This window comes from Periplaneta americana, chromosome 8, assembly GCF_040183065.1.
Source record: "Periplaneta americana isolate PAMFEO1 chromosome 8, P.americana_PAMFEO1_priV1, whole genome shotgun sequence".
NCBI lineage: Eukaryota > Metazoa > Arthropoda > Insecta > Blattodea > Blattidae > Periplaneta > Periplaneta americana.
Window position 1 is genome coordinate 121,601,216 of NC_091124.1, and position 20,499 is coordinate 121,621,714.

Below are 20,499 nucleotides of genomic sequence, written 5' to 3' on the forward strand. Positions count from 1 at the left end.
ACATGCTCTAAGATGTCCCTCTTGCTACAAGAGCAAACTTATGGTTTATGCACGATGGTGCTCCTGCACATTTCAGCATTCACGCAGGGATTATCTCAATGATGAATATACAAATAAATGGATAGGTTGTGCAGAACCAGTTGCTAGGCCAGCCAGACCACCAGACATGAATCCCCTGGACTTCTATCTTTGAGGCTGTATGAAGTCACTAGTGTATACAACCGACATTCCGAACAAAGCAGTATTACAGCAGCAAATTGAACATGACTGTAAAATGGTAAGGAATAAGTTGGAGTCTGTGACATTCAGAGATCACTAAGGCAACAAAAACGTGTCCATCTTAGAGTTCAGGGACATTACTTTCAGTAAGTCTCATGAAAAGTATATTAAAATTCGTGAACTCTGAGAGAAATGACTTTTAGTTTGGGCTGGATTTGTTATCCCTACTTTGCTGCATAACTCAGAAATAAAGCAATATCTGAAAAAGTTTCAAAGGACATTTTAATCTTATTATTATCTCTACTTTATAACCACAAAGTATTTACACATACTCATGTTGTTTAGCCTAGCCAGTAAAGTATTGCATTATGTAATGCATGATAACTCGGAAATTAAGGATTTTCAGAAAAAAGTTGTGTAGACCATGTATGTATGTATGTATGTATGTATTTAATGCTCAACCAGACTGATTCAACATCATTTGGTTTCTGGCAGACCAGTACGAAGTCCCCATAGAGGATTTAAAATTTACAAGTTTTTTACAAACATTTAAATGTTCCCAATTCATTGTTGTGTAGATTTCAGTCATATTTTTGTCTCTATATTACATCTACAAAGTATTTACATATACTTTTGAAACACCCTATATACGTTGCAGAAAAACACATACACATCTTTGGCCATACAAGTGTACATGAACGAAGTCCTAATACATGTGAAAATCTCATTTTTTTACTTTCCTTGTCGAAGTATCGCTTAGCCAGCTTTTTTTTAAAACATATGTTGGTAAGAACAAGGAAATGTTATAGGAAACTGATAATGACCTTTCCTAGGTAGAAATTTCGTGACGTAGTTCTTCTGAGCATGCCTTACTGCATGAAAGGAAACTCTCTCATACTAACAACAAACTTTACGTATACAATAAGCTACCTATGTTCTTTAATTAGAGATTCAAGAAGTATATGACTGAACCATAATGCTGCAAAAAACATATAGAAATCTAAACAAGGCAAAACAACGTAAGTTCAGCCAGAAGCTGTACTTTTCTCACAGTACTGAACAATGATACCTTTATTGTCAGAAACAGTAAATCTTGATTTCTATACTGGTATGGTGGATGCTGAGGGTTAGAATTTTCTTTGGCGAGAAAGAGAGAGAGAGAAGTTGTGTTGAATTTTTTAATTCCTATTCATAATTAAACCGTGTCAACCAATTGCTGTAACAATTTAAAATAAACTCAAACAGAGAAACATATGAAAGAGTTTAAGAACAATTGTTGCGTCTTTTATTAGGGTGTTTTCATCATAGAAAACAATTATTACAACATGCTTTCACAAAATTCAGAAATGAAAAGGAAGCCAATTCTGCTCAAAAATACTTCACTACTAACAAGAATCGAACTCAATGATCGTGCCAAGATTCTGAAAACTTTAGAAAATTGGCAAAAGTAAAGCACTAAAAGTCTGTATGTGGGGAATCTGCTTACACTTTACAGTGTGGAGAGAAGGGAAAAGTTACACCTTTCCAATTCAAAGAATTTTGGATGTTAGAACATGTCCAGGAGTGTACAAGGCCAGAAAATGCAGTAAATAGGATTTCGTAAAAAAAAGTATAAATTGCTCAGAATTGTTGTTCGTCTTCACTCAACTGCTCCCTCTTGAATCCTGATAAATGGCAGTGTCAGTGTACATCACAAAACAATACTGTATCATATTATTGCATATGTTCAATTCAATTGTATACAAATAACCTTAATCTCAGCTCTTAAAAATTCCAAGTGAGAATAACATAAAAAGTTATATTCATAGAACAGGTGTTAGAATTTAGATAGGTGTTCGAAGTTTACACGTAGCAAAGTACAATCTGTTAGGGCGACAACAGTAAAAGTCTTCATCTCATACTCGTATAATGTACCACAATCCTAGCAAGAGGAATGTGTAAAATATGTAAATTGAATATAACTGAAAGCTCACTCTAATATTTAAACTACAATAGTAATTTTTTATAACAATACAGCAATCATGATTCATGATTAGAGGTGTGAAATTATAGCATTTATGTTTTATATTTATAGAAAAAATATTTGAAAATATAGCTTTTTATAGCGTTATTTGAAGAAACAGTGTTTATTACCTGAAATCTACTTTATGTATTTGAGATGGACATACCTGATCAATGTTAACAATGAATAATTCAATGAAATTATTCAAATCTGCTTTACAGGGAGCTTTACCTGAAAGACTAGATTTGCATAATATATACGTCACTGTGTACGTTAACAGAAAACCACAATTCCAAGTCACACAGAGATTGTGTGCACTCGATGTGGGTCTCTGGCGTTTCGTCAGCCCACGCGAGTTGTGTGGATATAAAGGGAAAAGTTGAGACAGTGTCGGGTGGAGTTCCTGGGTAGCTCAGTTGGCAGAGTGCTGGTACATTCAACCAGAGTTCACGGGATCTATACCCGCCCCAGAACAATTTTTCCCTTGAAATTATTCAAATCTGCTTTACAAGGAGCTTTACCTGAAAGACTTGATTTGCATAATATATAAGTCACTGTGTACGTTAACAGAAAACCACAATTCCAAGTCACACAGAGATTGTGTGCACTCGATGTGGGTCTCTGGCATTTCGTCAGCCCCGCGAGTTGTGTGGATATAAAGGGAAAAGTTGAGACAGTGTCGGTTGGAGTTCCTGGGTAGCTCAGTTGGCACAGCGCTGGTACGTTCAACCAGAGGTCCCGGGATCTATACCCGCCCCGGAACAATTATTCCCTTGAAATTATTCAAATCTGCTTTACAGGGAGCTTTACCTGAAAGACTAGATTTGCATAATGTTAACAATGTTCAATTAGATGAGTATAGTTTCAATTACATTGCAAAAAAAAAAAAAAAAAAAGCCACAAACAGACAAAAACCATGAAACTTTAAAAAGAAAATGTGCACAATCATATGTCGAGGATGGCCAATTTGTTACAGTATAACACTGAATGAACGTACGTGTTTTGAATTCAATGGCAACTGGCAATTATTGTAATTTAAAAACAAACAATCCAAGTATTACAAATGGCTGGTGCCTCCCTTCACTTCTGCCCAACAACGATATCCATGTCCATGTCAGAGAGTATCAGAGTCATACTCTCTGGAATACGTGCTCTGTAGCAGACGAAAGCAAAGATCAATATTGAGCATGCACAGTTCACGGTATGCCAGGCTCCATAATAACCAAGTTCCTGACCATGTCCTGAAGAACGAAACAAAGTTTGAAAAAAATTATTCAGATTGATAATAAAAAAAAAAAAAAAAAAGATTACGCATTCTTCAAAATCACTTGTATTTCGCTGAAAATACAATTTACCATGGTAATATCTCTTTATAGCATTAATTCATAGTAATGAAACTGGCTTCAAAGGGTTGCAATTGTGATGAATTCTAAAGAAAACTGAAAAGAAGAGCAAAAAGCACGTCTCTTATTTTTATTCTGTTTATCATCACTGCAATATTTTCATGCCTCTATTATGACAGACACAGTTACTTCGTTGAACAGACAACACATGGCATAATTATTCGAGGCTATTTTAACCACCCAATATAGAAAATTCCAAACTGAAAAGGTAAATAGACTGTAGTGACACAATGTTGCATTACGCATTCTCCATTACTGAGTAATTGCCTTGTATAATCTCGTAGGCTTCATAATGAAGAAACTTCTGCATTAGGTATTCAGTTATAATACTTGATACCAGTACATCTTCAACATTGGAGAAAACCAATTTTCTCTTTGTCAACTGAGGTTTCATTTTCCATCCAGTTTTTAGGATAATACTTGTTTAGTCATTCTATTATGATCCATTTGACTAACATAACATTTTAATATGTTTTTAAATTAATAATAATTTCGTCAAGACTTTGAATATTCAATGTTTGTCCGATTCCACATGTTTTATTCTATCACTTAATGTAGGTCTACTTTGTGTTCCTTAGGACTTCTCCAGAAATTCATCACAACCATCCATATGATAAACTTATGAAACATAATTGAGGACCGTTTTTGCAAAACTTGCTAACTGCAAAATGTGCAAAATTGAGATTTTGGTGGATTTTTTAACATAAAGCAGGCCTCTACATGATGTCAAAGTTATCTTAGTAAAATTGAATTATTTCTCTTCATTGTAGTGTGTTAAAGTGTGATAGTTGCACCTATAACCTACTTGTCTCCATTCAGTTTTTTGTGTCTCCTGTAAAATTTAGTTTTTTCAGTTAGCAAGTTTTGCAAAAACGGTCCTCAATTACAGTTTGTAAAATGAAAATCATTCAATAGATACAAACGAGCTACTACTATACTATCAGAGTTGCCAAAGTGAGAAATGATATAACTTTGTGAATGTAATTATTCATACCACACTACCTGTTAGATTGTGCAGAACACAGCAGTATGTTCTCAACACTGCAGTATGTCATAGCCAGGTACCCGAACATAGCCATTAGAGAACACAGTTTGGTCACTAGCAACATTCAATGCTAGAGCAAGAAGCTTCTCAGCAGCCAGAGGGTGCCAAACGCCGAATGTGCAGGACGAGTCTTCAGCCACATCCCAGTAATGGCAACGTTTGGTCAGCCGAATAGAGGGCACGTATTCAAACAAGTCTACGTGCAGGCAGTGTGGTAGCATGAGAGCCAAGCCTAGCAATTAAAAAAGTATGAGCACAAACATTTCTGACAATAATTCAGTACAGTATGTAATTATATATATATATATATATATATATATATATATATATATATATATATATATCAGTACAGTATGTAATTAAATATATGGTATATATAAATATATTCCATGTTGAACACACACACACTATTTGACACCACATTTCAACAATCGAAAGCACCCACACAACAGGCAGCGAAGTTCGAGATGATGCCGAGATCTAGTAGGCTCTGAGACTGGTGTAAAGAAGCACCGAAACAGCTGTAAGCCGCACATGCTTACACAATTAACACGAGTAAGATCGCCATTAATCAATTATATATATATATATATATATATATATATATATATATAGTAGTTTCTAGCCTGGAAGCAAGTTAGCGCAACCACCATGCTTATGATATTCTTTTAACTGAATCAAGATTGAATTGTTATTTCAATTAACAACGATACAACATTCGTTTGCATTCAGTACAGAGTGAGATGTGGAAATTGTTCTGTCACCCAAATGGCGACCAGAATTCTCACTTGATTCTAGTGCGCGCACAGCAATTTCGTAAATGGAGAAATTAAGCTGTGTAAGTGAATGGTGGTGGCAATCAGCATGCAACTAACAACAGCTGATCTTGTAGGCTTTGATGATTATGTTTTATTCGTAATTTAATTGTAAAAAGGAATGCTCTTCCTCATAGTTTGTCATTTTTTTCTTTATGCCAGGCATAGTGTGTGTGTAACTAATGCTCTGGATTTAACAATGAAGTCATCATCCTTCTTGCTTCCCAATAGTACGAAGACTGTTTTCAGAAAGAAAATTTTATAGATATATTAGCTAGCTGCAACCAATAAAATTATATCACGAATCGTCACTGTTATCTGATGTAAGAAATATAAGAAAACAGGAAAAAAATGTTCGCGAATACAGTTTCAGTCACTTAAAAATCACAAAAAAAGAAATACAATTTCACTTGCTAAAAAAAAAATAAAAGGATTTGGCTGCTTCTAGATTTATCTTCTCTACATCAATGAAAATCACTTATAAAGAGGACATATTATTATGCACGTAAACTTAGAAGCTAAAAATGGCAGTGATAAAATGCTACACGCACCATTTAGTAGTAGGCTTACACTTTGTGTTACATAAGACATAGGTCGGTCTTGTGTGTCTAGAAAGGGAAAAAATTGAAAAAGAGAGCTCAAAGAGTCTCAAAGTAAGTAAAACATCTTTACATAATAATATTTATTAACATCTGGAAACCAAAGCTGTTCACGAGTGCACTTCTCATATTGTCCAAGAAAAACAATTAAAAGAACACAAGAGGAATTTCCAAGTGGTCATCAGCCATGCTAGAACGGTCCACTGATGTACTGAGAATGAGTGCAAGAAGGCGAAAAGTCAGTTTTGTGAATGATGGGGGTCGTCTACTAGAATATCTAGGAAACTTATAGAATAATAAACCATATATACACAAAATTATCTCCAATACATGGAATACCACGTGTTTTCCTTAAAAGGAATAAAACTATTTAATCACAGAGAAGTCTATTTTAAAAGAAACAGTACGGTACCTTGATCTGAACACTTTCGATAATGCAGAGAAGGTAAACCTCGAAAAGCTGTCGTGCAGCACAATTCAGCTGACCAACACATAAATACATTTTCCAAAATAATCAATACATCCAAAATTATATATAATAAAGTAAAAACGTTTTAATATCAATTTTCCACAAAATTAATAATGCGAATTGAATATAGATACAGTCGAAACCGTTTACAGAATCATTGCTTTTAACACGGCAGAGGTTGCATTGTTATTTGTTACACGAGAGGTCGTGCACGGTATTTGTGACTGGGAGTCTATTTTCTCGGCCTTTTTATTCTTTTACTTTTATTTTATCTTGTTTTCAGCCATAATATATTTTTATTTATTACATAAACAATATATAGGAATTAATGATACAGAAGTAATTTATTTTATAATACATTTCGTCTTTCTAATGCTAAAATAACTATGTGAAAATATGTTTAATTGCTCAGAAACTAGAGTGACAGAACATTTTAATACTTATGCATCTAATGACAAATTGTTTCTAAATATTACCATACACCTAGATGTAATATTGATGTGACTCAATGTCTGCGCATTTATTAAACTTCTTCCTCCTCCTCTACCTCTCCTTTAGTAACGCAGTTTACACAGTTTGGTACTGTATGTACCCTGCAAATAAACTGAAAACAGTTTGCACACTTAGTTTTGGATTTTCTGTTTTTTCTCCAGTCGCAGATATAGCATCTTCCTTCTCCATTTTCAGTTGATTGGATTGGTATAACCAATTCTTGAATGCCTCACATCTCACTGATTCTTCTTTTCAATGTACAGGGTATGTTTTCTTTAGTGATGCAAATTTGTAGGTACTCCTGACGTAATTCACGTGAAAGATTTTTCAGAAAAGTACACCGCAATATATTGTGATTGTTGAGGTTGCTCCTTAGAATGATGTGGCTGTTTACACCTGCAATATTTAGCAATGCAAAGCACACAGTGAATGACCAGCGATTGCTTATTCTATCAACAGAATATGTTGCTTTGTATTTGTCCACTACCGTCCACACCACATTTCGATGAATTACTAAATCTGCGTATTACTCTGTGAAAAGATTTATTAAATCTACATACTTAGACTTCCACAAACAAAATTTGATAACACAATCTCAAGGAAAAAAAGGAACTCCCTGCATCATAATCCACAGTAAATTCCCGATTTACCACGAAAATCGTCTGTAGCTGCATTTAGATTGGCAACAGGTCATGATTGTTTGGCCAAACACCTGCACAGAATTGGAATATATCAGTCCCCTAACTGCCCATTGTGCAACTCAAACCAAGAAAAGGATTCGGAACACCTCAAGATCTGTGCTTCAGTGGCTGACCATGATAATATCTTTGAATAATATTGGAGTGCAAGAGGTCAAATAACTTTATTGTCAAATGCCTGGCATTAGAAAAGAACAACAACATTTCGATGAATTGTAAAATGTTAGCAACTCAGGCATCATAGACTCTCCTGAAGTAATGTCGATTGCGTCATCGTGGTGCATTGTGGACAAGAGAAGCATCACCTTGTTTCGTTTAGGCACATAAAAAAGTAAAGTACAGTTACTTTTGTAACTGAAAATACTGCTGTGAGCTTCGTGGCCTCTGGTTTGTAAAAACAGAGGAGGGATTTCCATTTTATTCTTCCTTATCATGCCTACTATTGTCAGTCAATGGCTTTCCAGAAGACTGTCAGCTAATAGCACACAACAAAACCAATTATCAAGAGTCACATTGTGGCCAGTTCATGAGATTGGTTCAATCTTCCTTTCAACAACACATTTAGGCGAATTTTCCACTTGAAAGGGCCTGGGAGGTTGTTTGCCAATGTAGATCTCTATGCTGATAGTATAGAATGTTTTGGCACAAGCAAGTGCAAAAATTTTTATTCCATATCTCGCTGGTTTATTTTTGATGTACTGCCTGAAGCTACATCTTCCTCTGAATGACTCCAGTATTTCATCAACAGTTGCGTATTCACTGATGGAGTAATTCTGTTGGCAATTTATAATAAACTGTTCAAAAATTGTCCTCACAGGAGCCAATTTGTCGAATAATTTTCTCTCTGCTTGATCATTTACGTCGTCAAACCGCAGTGCACAAAGTAAGAACTTAAATCTTCTCAGAGCCGCAAAGTTTCTGAAAAACTCCAACCCAGATCTGTCGTTGGCCCACAAGTCTTCCAGATTTATATGGGATGACTTGAGAATTCCTACTATGTACTATAATCCTAAAACAGCTGTAGTTGTGACATCTCTTTCTCCTTTCCCATGAACAGGTAAAGCGATTTTTTACTCTCCATATATTAGTATATAAGCTCCATATTTCAATAGAAGTTCGTGCATTTAAAGCGATGCCTTGTACACCAGAATGCTGTGTGATAATATTTTGTCGTCTTGTTATCACATTGGTCGGTCCAGGATGTATATTCCAAACAGTCAATCCATCTTTCCCAATGTAGACAGCTGACAGGTGACTGACGCTGTTCACCATTTCCACTGACCATAGAATTATTGTCTTCTAACTGATCACAATCGACATTCTCAGCCTCATCGGCCGATTCTTCAGAGCATGTGCCATGTTCACTTTCTTCTACATGATCATCTTCATGATGTTTGTTTCATAATTCAACGAATTATTTTCTTCTCGTTCCACAGTATCAATTAGTCTCCTTATTCTTTCTTCTTCTCTCTCGTCCACTGCTTACAACAAAACATACTATATTCGAGAATAACCGAAATACTGAAACTGAGACAGAGGGAGTGTAATGCAAGAGCCATTACCTACAGTAAGCCAAGATACAAGAGTAACAAGGGGTAGGAAAACTGATGTTCTACCCTACTATTAGTAACCAACGTAAAGATTAATTTTTTGGTCCTACAGAATATATCTGTTATGGTAACATTGGTTATTAGAGGAGAAAAATTCGCGCCAGCGCCAGGGATCGAACCCGAGTCCTTGGTTTTACGTACCAAGCTACTACAACAAAGTTCAATCCACAGCACTGGATCGAATCCCTCTCCTCCAGTGTTTTATCCTTTGTGGCCTGACTTCAAGTTCGACATATAGCCTATGTTGACATATATTAAGTCAACTGCCATTATACAAGGAGCTCACTCAATTGAGTGACTTGGTGGCCAGGATTCCACAGTAATATGCACTCTTGGGCGAAGAATCTACGTAAAGATTAATTTTTTGGTCCTATAAAATATATCTGTTATGGTAACAATGGTTATTGAGTGTGCTCCTTGTATTATGGCAGTTGACTTAATATATGTCAACATATATATTGAACTTGGAGTCAGGCCACAAAGAGATAACAGAAGAGAGGGATTCGATCCGGTGCTATGGATTGAACTTCGGTGTAGCTCAGTGGTTAGAGTGCTTGTTATGTAGAACCAAGGATCCGGGTTCGATCCCCGGTGCCGGAGCGAATTTTTCTTCTCTGATAACCATTAGTAACCAAGCTTGCTAATCTACTATCTTATGACTGACTAAAAATATTTCGTTACAAAACAGAGCATTACTTGCGTTACAGTTGTCATTGTTGTGGTAAAGTAATATTCAGGTTTCTTAAATCACCACTGTGTATAATAACATCTGTTCATCAGGTCACAAAAGATGCCACAATAATGGGGAAAGAAACTATCAACACATTTGAAACATACATTAATATTAAGTAATGTCAAAGGTCGCGCATAGTGGAAATGACCAGGCTCTTCTTCGACAAGAGTTTCCATCAAACCTAGACCAACAATGGTGCTAATTTTAATGTTTCCATAATCTATGAAAAGTAGGAGAGAGTTAGGTACTGAAGACTGTAATAACCAATAAAAAACGAACACTGTGAAATTTGCCAAACTACACACTGGCCGGTGGAAAGCAGGGTGCGCGACCCTGCTGGGTTAATGACGTATTGGCTATAACGGCGAAATCCAACAGTCCCTTCTAAATCCTATATAAACATTGTACCGTCAAACCGTCTAGAGCCGACCACTTTTTTTCGTATGTTTAACGCTACTTCACAGACAATGCGATCTATTATTTCACTGAAAATGTTATGTTATAGCGCACAACTCTGGGATTGTTTTCTGTTATTTTCATTTTATGAACTTCCACGGTCACTGAGGAAAACAAATTTTTAACGCGGTCGACTCAACCCTGTACATGGTGTTAAGTCGACCACCATATTAAAAATACATGTAAATGAATGTTTGCTCTCATTCCGGTTGATATCGACCTTCTTTTGGATGCTTTTATTATTATTTACTTTTCTATTTTTTATTTATTTGGGTTAGAAAAATGCGAACTTTAATACAGTTATTTTAATGTGCATACATTAAATAGGTTAGGGCTCATTTATTTAATAGGAAATATTTAATTAATTAGCAGACATAAAATTACGTCAAACTACACACAACATTATCACATTATTAATGTACTAATTAATAAAATAGCCCTGAAAAATACAGAAAGTACAGTTTCCATCTCCTAATTAATATCATAACCCTGAAAATCAACACCAAATTTTACGAATTCCTTTTCGTCCATAGGAACAGAAGCACTTAGTTTTCTTTCTATCTGAACAATAAACAATTTCATGTTGTAATATGCCGATAAGCTGTTAATATTGGACTATAATTATTTTATTTACTGTGCCACCTTTGCTTATCTTAAAAGTTAATAATTCACATTAACGTTTTCGATACATTTGTATCATCTTCAGATGTAGAGTATTGAATGAACATTTATGTTGAAAACCTTGCCTTATGGTATGGAACTTTTTGTGATGGTTTTCGGATCATGTTAGTGTGAATTGTTCTAACTTAACTTAGGTTGGTCTATGATACACTTGTTATATTAGGTTAAGATCACTTGCAGTGCATGTAGTACAATTAAAAGATTTAAAATATTTAAAAGTTATATAAAACTATAAATGTGATCAGAGGAATGTGAAACATTATAAAAACACTTTTAAAAACACTGTAAACACTTGTTAGCCAGTTTTTGACTTCGTTGGATGGGACTGTTTCAGTTGTTCTTGATATTTAACAACGATCTAAAACACAGTATCAATTTTATCACTAACATGTCTATATTATTAAATGTATATTGTTAAAGCATTTCATTAGGTGTGGTCGATAAATGTGAAAATCGTGGATATATGCTACTGGTACAAGATGGATGTTGTCGAGTCCATGAGTTTAATACAGCCTTGCGTGTCTGTAACAATATGCATAAATGTTAATAAATTGAATTGGAATTTGGCTAGTGTTGTTTTAATTTTGGTTGAAACTGCTTGGGGTAATAACTATTGCGAAAGAATGACACGATTTGACATGTGTTGAGCTGCTCCTACTTGATGCCTGGCTGATACTAAACTGGTGGGCTCGCTCACAATATTTTAGGTTACATCTTCTAGTACCGGAAGTGGAGGGGGAATTGGTGGGACCTGTGTGTGTGTTTGTTTGGGCGGGAATAGTTTGAATAAGTTGAAAAGTGGATTGTTTGTGTTAGCTATTTGTTCGTTTAGAAGGGGTTTTCCTGAGTTGAATTCCTTTATGATGTGGAATTGTTCAGCTGTTTCTATTGTGGGATCATTTGTGATTTTTAGTATTTTCAAAGTTTCGTTTATATTTGCTAGTTCATGATTTTCGTCTATGAGGTGTTGTGCGAATTTGGATCTGTTCCTATTATAAATGAAATCGGAGGTATGTTCACGGAATCTTATTTTAAAATTGCACCGGGTCTGTCCTATGTAAGTTTTAGTGCAATTTTTACATCTTAATTGGTATATGCCACTGTTTAAGAGGGGTTCATTATTGTTGGTTTTATTGGGAATTATGTTATTTAATTTATTGTTGGTATGGGGGGCTATATTGATGTTTTGCTTTTTAAAGAAGTTACTAAGTTTATTTGAGATCTTACCATAATATGTTAAACTGTGCCATTGTTTTTTGTTTTGTGTTTTCTCGGGTTGAAGTGTTGTGAAATCTTTTTTATGTAATTTTGTTTTCCTTTTTTGTATTAAGTTATTGATTAGTTGTTTTTCATATCCGTTTTCAGTGGCTAACTGTTTTATATAATTGAGTTCTTTATTGTAATTGTCTTTATTTAGCGGGGTTGTAAGTAATCTGTCAATAAGGAAACGGAATTTACTAATTTTGTGTGTGGTGGGATGTATGGAGTGTTTGTTTATAGAATGTGTAGTTGCTGTTTGCTTCCTGTATATGTCAAATGTTATTGTTGGGGGTTCTATTGTTATATTTAGATCTAGGAAATTAAGACTATTCTTGTTACTTTGTTCTAATGTAAATTTTATGTTCTGGTGCCATTTATTAAACTCATCTAGTATTCGATTGTTTGCGTTTTGAGTATTTTCATATATTATTATTATTGTGTTGTGTAGTACTACATGCACTGCAAGTGATCTTAACTTAATATAACAAGTGTATCATAGACCAACCTAAATTAAGTTAGAACAATTCACACTAACATGATCCGAAAACCATCACAAAAAGTTCCATACCATAAGGCAAGGTTTTCAACATAAATGTTCATTCAATACTCTACATCTGAAGATGATACAAATGTATCAAAAACGTTAATGTGAATTATTAACTTTTAAGATAAGCAAAGGTGGCACAGTAAATAAAATAATTATAGTCAAATAGTCAATAAGACTCACATCCTCCACCTCAGGATATTTGAACTGGAATCCATCACAATTTCTAACAAAACGAAGTTCAAGTTCTTCTCCTGGAACCAGTTCCTCAATGCAACCGACATAAAATTTAATTGTCTTTTTAGTTGGGAACTTCACTAAAAGCTGATCCCCTGATTTAGGGTCATCGAAATTGTCATCATCATTATTATCTTCCTCTTCAACCCACTCATCTGACGAATCTTTAGTGGAATGTCGTCCGTCTTCATCACTATCACTGGACTCCTGGTATCCTCTCTGTTTTCTTTTGTTGGTGGTTTTCTTGGCTTCTCTTTTTCTGGTCTCCTCAGTTGAGACAGGATGAGAGAATTCATTTGACTGAGATGTTCCGCCTTCAGTAGGCCTACTGATACAATATTGTGACAGAGCTGGGTATTGATCGTGCGGGAGATGGGTGACACGGCGGGGGGAGGTTGCACGCACATCTGGTGCTTGCCAAGAAGGGAAGAAAGCAAACTGCTGCGCGAAGTGAAAGGGGGAGCAGCAGCGTGACAGATTATTCTCGAAACCGAATCGTCTAGTGATGGAAACGACCAGAAATCGAAGGCTCGCGAAGTTTTGCCTAGCAAATAAAAGGAAACCAGCCTTCGAGAGGAGTTTTCAGTTTTTGGTCAGGAAGCCAGCCAGTCTTGTGTAGCAGTGAAGCCAGACCGGAGTTCGACTTGAGTGTGTGTCCGCAACTGTCCGAGGGTCTAGGCGGAAGCAACGCAGTGGACCGCAGTTGGGGGACCTGAGTTCGAGGTTCAGTGGACTGTCTCTGAAGGTCTGTGGTTCGAGATACTGTGAACTTGAGTGACTGAGCCAGAAGAACTAGCCAAGGCAAACGAACTGTGAACTGAGAACTGACAGTTCTGATTTGTAAATAGTGCTTTGTGAACATTAGTTAAAATTAACAGTTCATTGTTGTTCTCAATAATCCAAGTAAATTGTCATTGTCGTCTGTGGAGTGCAATAACGAATACTGTGTTACTATGTGGAGTGGAAATCCCATTGTTGACGGGAGTAGAATTAAATTGTAGAAAGTGAAGAGTTATTGTTGTAAGAATAAAACTACATTATTGTTTTGAATTTTAAAGTCACAATATTTTTTCCTGGTTCAATTTCAATTTTCCTTTTCCTTTTCTTGGCAGCTAATTATTTTTCATATCTCATGCCCTGGAGCACTTTGATGACTGCTTCTCCCACCAGTGGCGGTGTGGACTGAGATTCTGGAGACTCTGTCAAACCAGATTGTGGTGGTTTATTAAGGACTTTTTGTGGCTGGAATGGATTAATTCCACAGGCCTGCATGGTCGACTCTGTACTGGAATACAACTTCAACTTCTGATATCTCTCAATAATATGGAAAAATATTTTTTGTTGTAATATGTTGTTAAGCTTAAAATTCTGATTACAGAAATACAGTTAGTTTGTATTGCATTACATTTAAACAAGGCTAAATTGTTAAAAGATAGAGTAACTTACTTTTTTGTTACTATTTTTGCTATTGGTAACAATGAATTTTACATAATCAAGGACGCAAAATACGTTTGCACTACCTTGCAAGATTGAAAGGGGAAGTATTATCAGTCAGCTGGAAGCAAGCAGTGGAGGCTAGTAGGCAATTCTATTGGAATAAACACGTGAAATTAGAAAGTGTACACAGTGGTCGAATCTAGACCCCCAGGTCGACTCTAGACAGTTCCACGGTATTTAAAAAATCGCTTAGTACGACATTGCTTATTATGACTTATCGTATAAAATGACGTAATATTTTTTTATCACATTTTCGGAGAAATTTATCGGGTATACCGTCCAATGTTGATTTTTGTTTGTTACGTATTTGGGGATTACTGACAACAATGTAATGCTTATTTTCAAACTCTTGTTTTCAGTTAGATTGTAAATTTCAAATCAGTATGTCTGTTAAACAGCCAAGGCAAGCATAGCTGTGAAGATTTTAAAATTTAGTAGGTTATTTTACGACACTTTATCAACATCTCAGGTTATTTTGCATCTGAATGAGATGAAGGTGATAATGCCAGTGAAATGAGTCCGGGGTCCAACACCGAAAGATTGTTACCCAGCACTTGCTCATATTAGGTTGAGGAAAAACCCCAGAAAAAACCTCAACCAGGTAACTTGCCCCAACCAGGAATTGAACCAGGGCTACCTGGTTTCACGACTAGATGAGCTAACCGTTACTCCACAAGTGTGAACTCACTGTGAAGGTGTCACAAAAGAAAAGGAAAGTGTTTAATACTGAAGAAAAGTCACACATAAAATAGCGATTAGAAAATGGGAAAACTCATGTCGGCATCGCAAAGGAATTGGGTTTATCACACTCAACAATTTCTACAATTTGGAAGGACAGAGAGAAAATACAGTCTCTTTTCGAACACAATTCTTTAAAAATCAAGCGGGCCAGATCATATGACCACAAAGATATTGAAGAAGCTTTACTTACATGGCTTAAGTGGCAAAGAGCAGATAATGTGCCAATCAGTGGGCCTATTTTTCAAGCCAAAGCCAATGAATTTGCGCGTCTGTTGGGCAATCCGAACTTCAATATTGTTCTTCCTCTTGAATACAACGTTTCCGAGCTCGCCATGATGTCGTCTGAAAAATTTGTGGTGAAGCTCTGGTGTACCTGATGGCATAACAGACGAGTGGCTATCTAAGAAGTGGCCTGCATCGTGTGAAGGTTACAAGCCAGATGATATATTTCAACGCAGATGAAACTCGCTTGTTTTATAATTTGACCCCAGATAAGACATTGAAATTTAAAGGTGAACAATGTTCAGGAGGAAAACTGTCTAAGACAAGAATCACAGTTATGGTTGCTGCAAATAAGACAGGATCATGTAAAGAAAAGCTTTTGGTGATTGGAAAATTGAGAAAACCAAGATATTTTAAAAACATTCACTCCCTACCTATAATTTATAAAAACAATGCGAAGTCTTGAATGACATCGGAAATTTTTCAAAAGTGGTTGCGTAACTGGGACTCTCAGCTGAAATCAAAGAAACGAAAAATTCTTCTCCTGGTCGATAACTGCCCTGCTCATCCAATCTGCAGTGCATAAAGCTTGTGTTTCTACCTTCAAATGTCAGTTCAGTTCTACAACCTATCGACAAGGGAGTTATAAAATCACTGAAACTGCAGTATAGGAAACTTCAAGTAATGAAAATGTTACAAAAAATCGAAGAAGGTGAAGAAACAGTTTTCAACGTTCTTGATGCAATTTTAATGATATCGGAAGCGTGAGAAAATGTCACTCAAAGGATCATTGCCAATTTTTTTTAAACATGCAGGTTTCAGAGATCTTTCTTCACCATCCCACTGTGAGAGTGACACGTTTTCAGCAACAGCTGATGGTGCTGATGATGAAGATGAGGAGGATGAGATTCCTGTGGCAGGATTAGTGCAAGAAATTTGTCCATCTTTGTCAACTGAAGGCCACCAGAAGAGATTCGTAGGGACATCTGCATGGCCCTCAGAAGGGCCAGTAAAGCCAAACCCAACATCACAAAGGCAGAACACCAAGCACTTCACTCGTTATGGGAAGATGAAAGTATTGTGGTACAATCGGAAGATAAAGAAAACACCTCAGTTGTCATGGAGTCCACCACATGTGATGACAAGATCCTGGAACTACTAGCAGATCCATCATATAAGATGCTTAGCCACGATCCTACGAGCTCCATAGAAAGGCACACAACAGCCTTACTAAAGAAGACCAACCTGCCAGCTGAAGTGACGAAGTCCTTGACTCCACATTCCACAAGACCAACTAGACTCTAAAGGTTGCCGAAAATCCACAAGAAGAAAGTTCCACTGAGGTCTATTCTAAGTGCCATAGGTTCTCCCACCTATCAGCTGACCAAACACCTTACCAGTGTTCTGAATCCTCTTGTGGGAAAATGCAGTCACCATGTCAAGAATTCAACAGAGTTCATCAAGACCATACAGAGCATTAGAATAAATCCATCCAATAGTCTGGTGAGTTTTGATGTTGTGTCACTCTTCACTAGGGTCCCACTCAAGAAAACATTGAGTTATTGAAACCTCACTTACCACCTGAGATCAATGGACTCTTTAACCACACACACAGCTCCCTTACTTCATGTACAAAGGGCAGTACTACGAGCAATCCGATGGTGTGGCCATGGGCTTGCTTCTGTCACCAGCCATAGCCAATTTGTACATGGAAGACTTCGAGCATAGAGCCCTGCAGAAAGCGTCATTGAAACCAACTCACTTCTATCACTATGTAGATGACACTTTGGTCACCTGGCCGCACGGAGAAGCAAAACTTCAGAAATTCCAAGAAGACCTGAATAGAATCCACCCGAACATTCAGTTCACGAAAGAGGTAGAGAAAGATGGCTGTCTCCCCGTCTTAGACATTCTCATCTCCAGGAAATCAGACGGCACACTGGGTAATGCGTATACAGGAAACCAACACATACTGGCCTAGACCTGAATGGACGAAGTCACCATCACCAGACACAGAAACGAACAGTCCTGTCGACTCTCTCGCACAGGATGAGGGGGATTTCAGACCAAGAGAGTCTTCTGAGATTCGTCACCTACGCAAGACGTTCCAACAGAACAACTTCGACAACAGGGAGATCAGTTCGGCCCTCAGAAGGGCCTTCTCAGACAAACAACTAGCCGAGGAACAAGAGGAGACAAAGGGCATGGCATACATCACATTCTATGGCCCCATCTCGGGCAAGATTGGCAGACTGCTAAGAAAACACGGGATTAAGACCATCCATAAGCCACCCACAAAGATCCAGAACTTGCTGAGACCAGTTAAGGATGACCTTGGTGTCTACAAAATACCTTGTGAGTGTGGGAAATGCTACATTGAGCAGACGGGACGCAACATTATAGAATACTGCAAGGAACATCAACTCAACATAAGACTATATTACCCTGATAAGTCAGCAGTAGCGCAGCACAGCCTCGAAACAGGCCACAAGATAGATTTCGGCACCACCACCATCTTGGACAGACCTGCAGAACTGTAGCTCCTCAGAGCAACTGCTTTACTCCCCTCCTTATCCCATCCACCTTTTCTACCAGTGCGATCATGACGTTCTAGTTACCCTCGGCTGCATCAACATTCATTCGCAGTGGAAGGTATACAATACGCTATCAAGAATTACAAATGAACAGATAATAAAATCCTTAGGATCTTACCTTTAGAAAGTAAGAGAAAAATGAATGAGGGAAATAAATAAATTAAAAGACAGGTAAAATAAATTTTAAAATGTGTGTGTGTATATAATGTAAGAAGGTCTCCCTATGTATATATTGTCCAATTACTAGTAAAGCCGATTAAGTCCACTTTTTGTGTAAAATAAGTTAAGTACAGTCCCCAACTTGTCTTTCCGTGCTATGTATTCTACTAAAATGAAATAAGTCTGAAATGTTGCATGCAGGCAACAAACCAATTACTTTATTTGAAGAATTTATTATGATTTTTCTTACATTAATAAAGTTTCAATTCCAATTTTTACAAAATCTGCTTTATTGGTCTTAACTGGTTTTACTAGTGATAGGACGATAAATAAATTGTACGTTGATAAGTGAGTGATAGCTATATGACTGGATATCAATGCTGTCATTCAACATTGTAATGCACTCCAGCCAAATATATGAATGAATGAATGAATGAATGAATGAATGAATGAATGAATACGCGTACTGCAGTTTAAAGAGAACTGGAACATGGCAAAATCTAAACCCGTGAAGAAATACTACTTCCAAAGGAAATAGGAATATGATTATTTTGTTGTTGAAGACGAAAGAATTGCTTGTTTACTGTATCCCATCCAATTTATTTCTATTCGTCATTTCAATATTAAACCACATTTCAACAAAGCCCATATTAAGAATTATGGAATGCACAAACTTTCGGGTAAGTTCATTATTGCGAACTGTTTATTGATTATTTATTTATATACTGTTAAATTAAAGACGTCACTCGTGTTAATTTTGAATTGAAATTAATAGTGGCTTTCAAGGTTCATTACTTAAATGCTATAAATTTATGTTTCCATAGGTGATGATAGGAGGATAGTTTTCGAAAATCTAAAGCAGGTTAGGTGCAAAGAAATCTCAAACTACCGACAGGAAATCTAGTATAATTGTAAACCTTGAAACGAGATAACACATTATAAATACAATTAATTTATTACAATCCTTTTCGAAAATCACAGCCGCCACTGATGAACCTTTGGACGGACAGAGAATGTAAACAACTTTACGCGGAAATCAATCATCCCCAATAGAAGTGGAGTAAGGCTGACGTCATATTTCCCCTACTTATGAGTTCTGCAGGCCTGATCTTGGACAAGATATTAGGTTATTGGGACCTGGTCATCAATGAAGCCATCGAAATCCAGCTAGATGGCAATAGAGATGAGGCCTACAGCTGAGTACAGCATGGAAACCTGCCATCAACACGCTTCAACCACCAGCACACGGCAGGCAGTCGGGACCAGGAACTAGCTCCTGATTGGCCCACTATGGGAAGCCCTACTGACGTTTATACTGGCTAGACTTGGTTCCACGACACTTCATTCCCTGAAGAAGATGGTATAGCTAGCCATTGAAAGCTTGGAAGCAACTTGGCTGAGAACCTGAGAAGAGTTATTCTATAGTACATCACATTTGTACATTTTAAAAAGAAAAACAGGAGAAAGTGTAGGCCTTCGTGTAACTTATGTATACAGTACTGTATTTTCATTTTTGTACTGTTAATTACGTAATTTTTGTAATACAGTAACTGGCACGGGGATTTGTCATTCATGAGTATTATATTATACAGCGATTACAGTAAGTTTAAAACATGCTCAACATTATATCTCATTCATTAGCAAAGACCGGATATACTACATTATTGAACAATATACCCAAAGTTAAAATGCCGACTACGCCCAACGACTATCGATCTATTAGTATTCTACCTACCTTACCGAAGGCGTTAGAGAGGATAGTACACAGACAACTCATTGACTACCTAAACAGATATGAACTCTTGGACACACATCAGTCAGGTTTCAGGACTAGACACAGTACAGTGACTGCACTGTTGGAAGTAACGGAAGACATCTGAAAAGCTATGGACAAACGTAAAATTACAATACTGACACTACTAGATTTCAGTAAAGCGTTTTACACTGTAAATATCGACTTACTGACGAGAAAATTACGATCACTCCAACTATCAGAAAGCACAGTTTCTTGGTTCTCCTCCTA

General features: G+C 36.6%; 1 protein-coding gene across 4 annotated transcripts in view; it reads right to left on the reverse strand.

Moving 5' to 3' along the window:
• The window catches only part of SiaT (beta-galactoside-a-2,6-sialyltransferase), a 234,390-nt gene that overhangs the window by 165,610 nt on the left and 48,281 nt on the right, over positions 1–20,499 (reverse strand). For 3 of the 4 annotated variants that reach the window (XM_069833542.1, XM_069833540.1, XM_069833543.1), the window contains exon 5: positions 4,627–4,901. In XM_069833542.1, coding sequence (XP_069689643.1) covers positions 4,660–4,901 — 242 coding nt within the window. In that variant the 3' untranslated portion in view covers positions 4,627–4,659. Of the gene's footprint in view, positions 1–664; positions 3,463–4,626; positions 4,902–20,499 lie in introns of those variants that run through there. The other variant, XM_069833541.1, reaches the window with a different exon arrangement.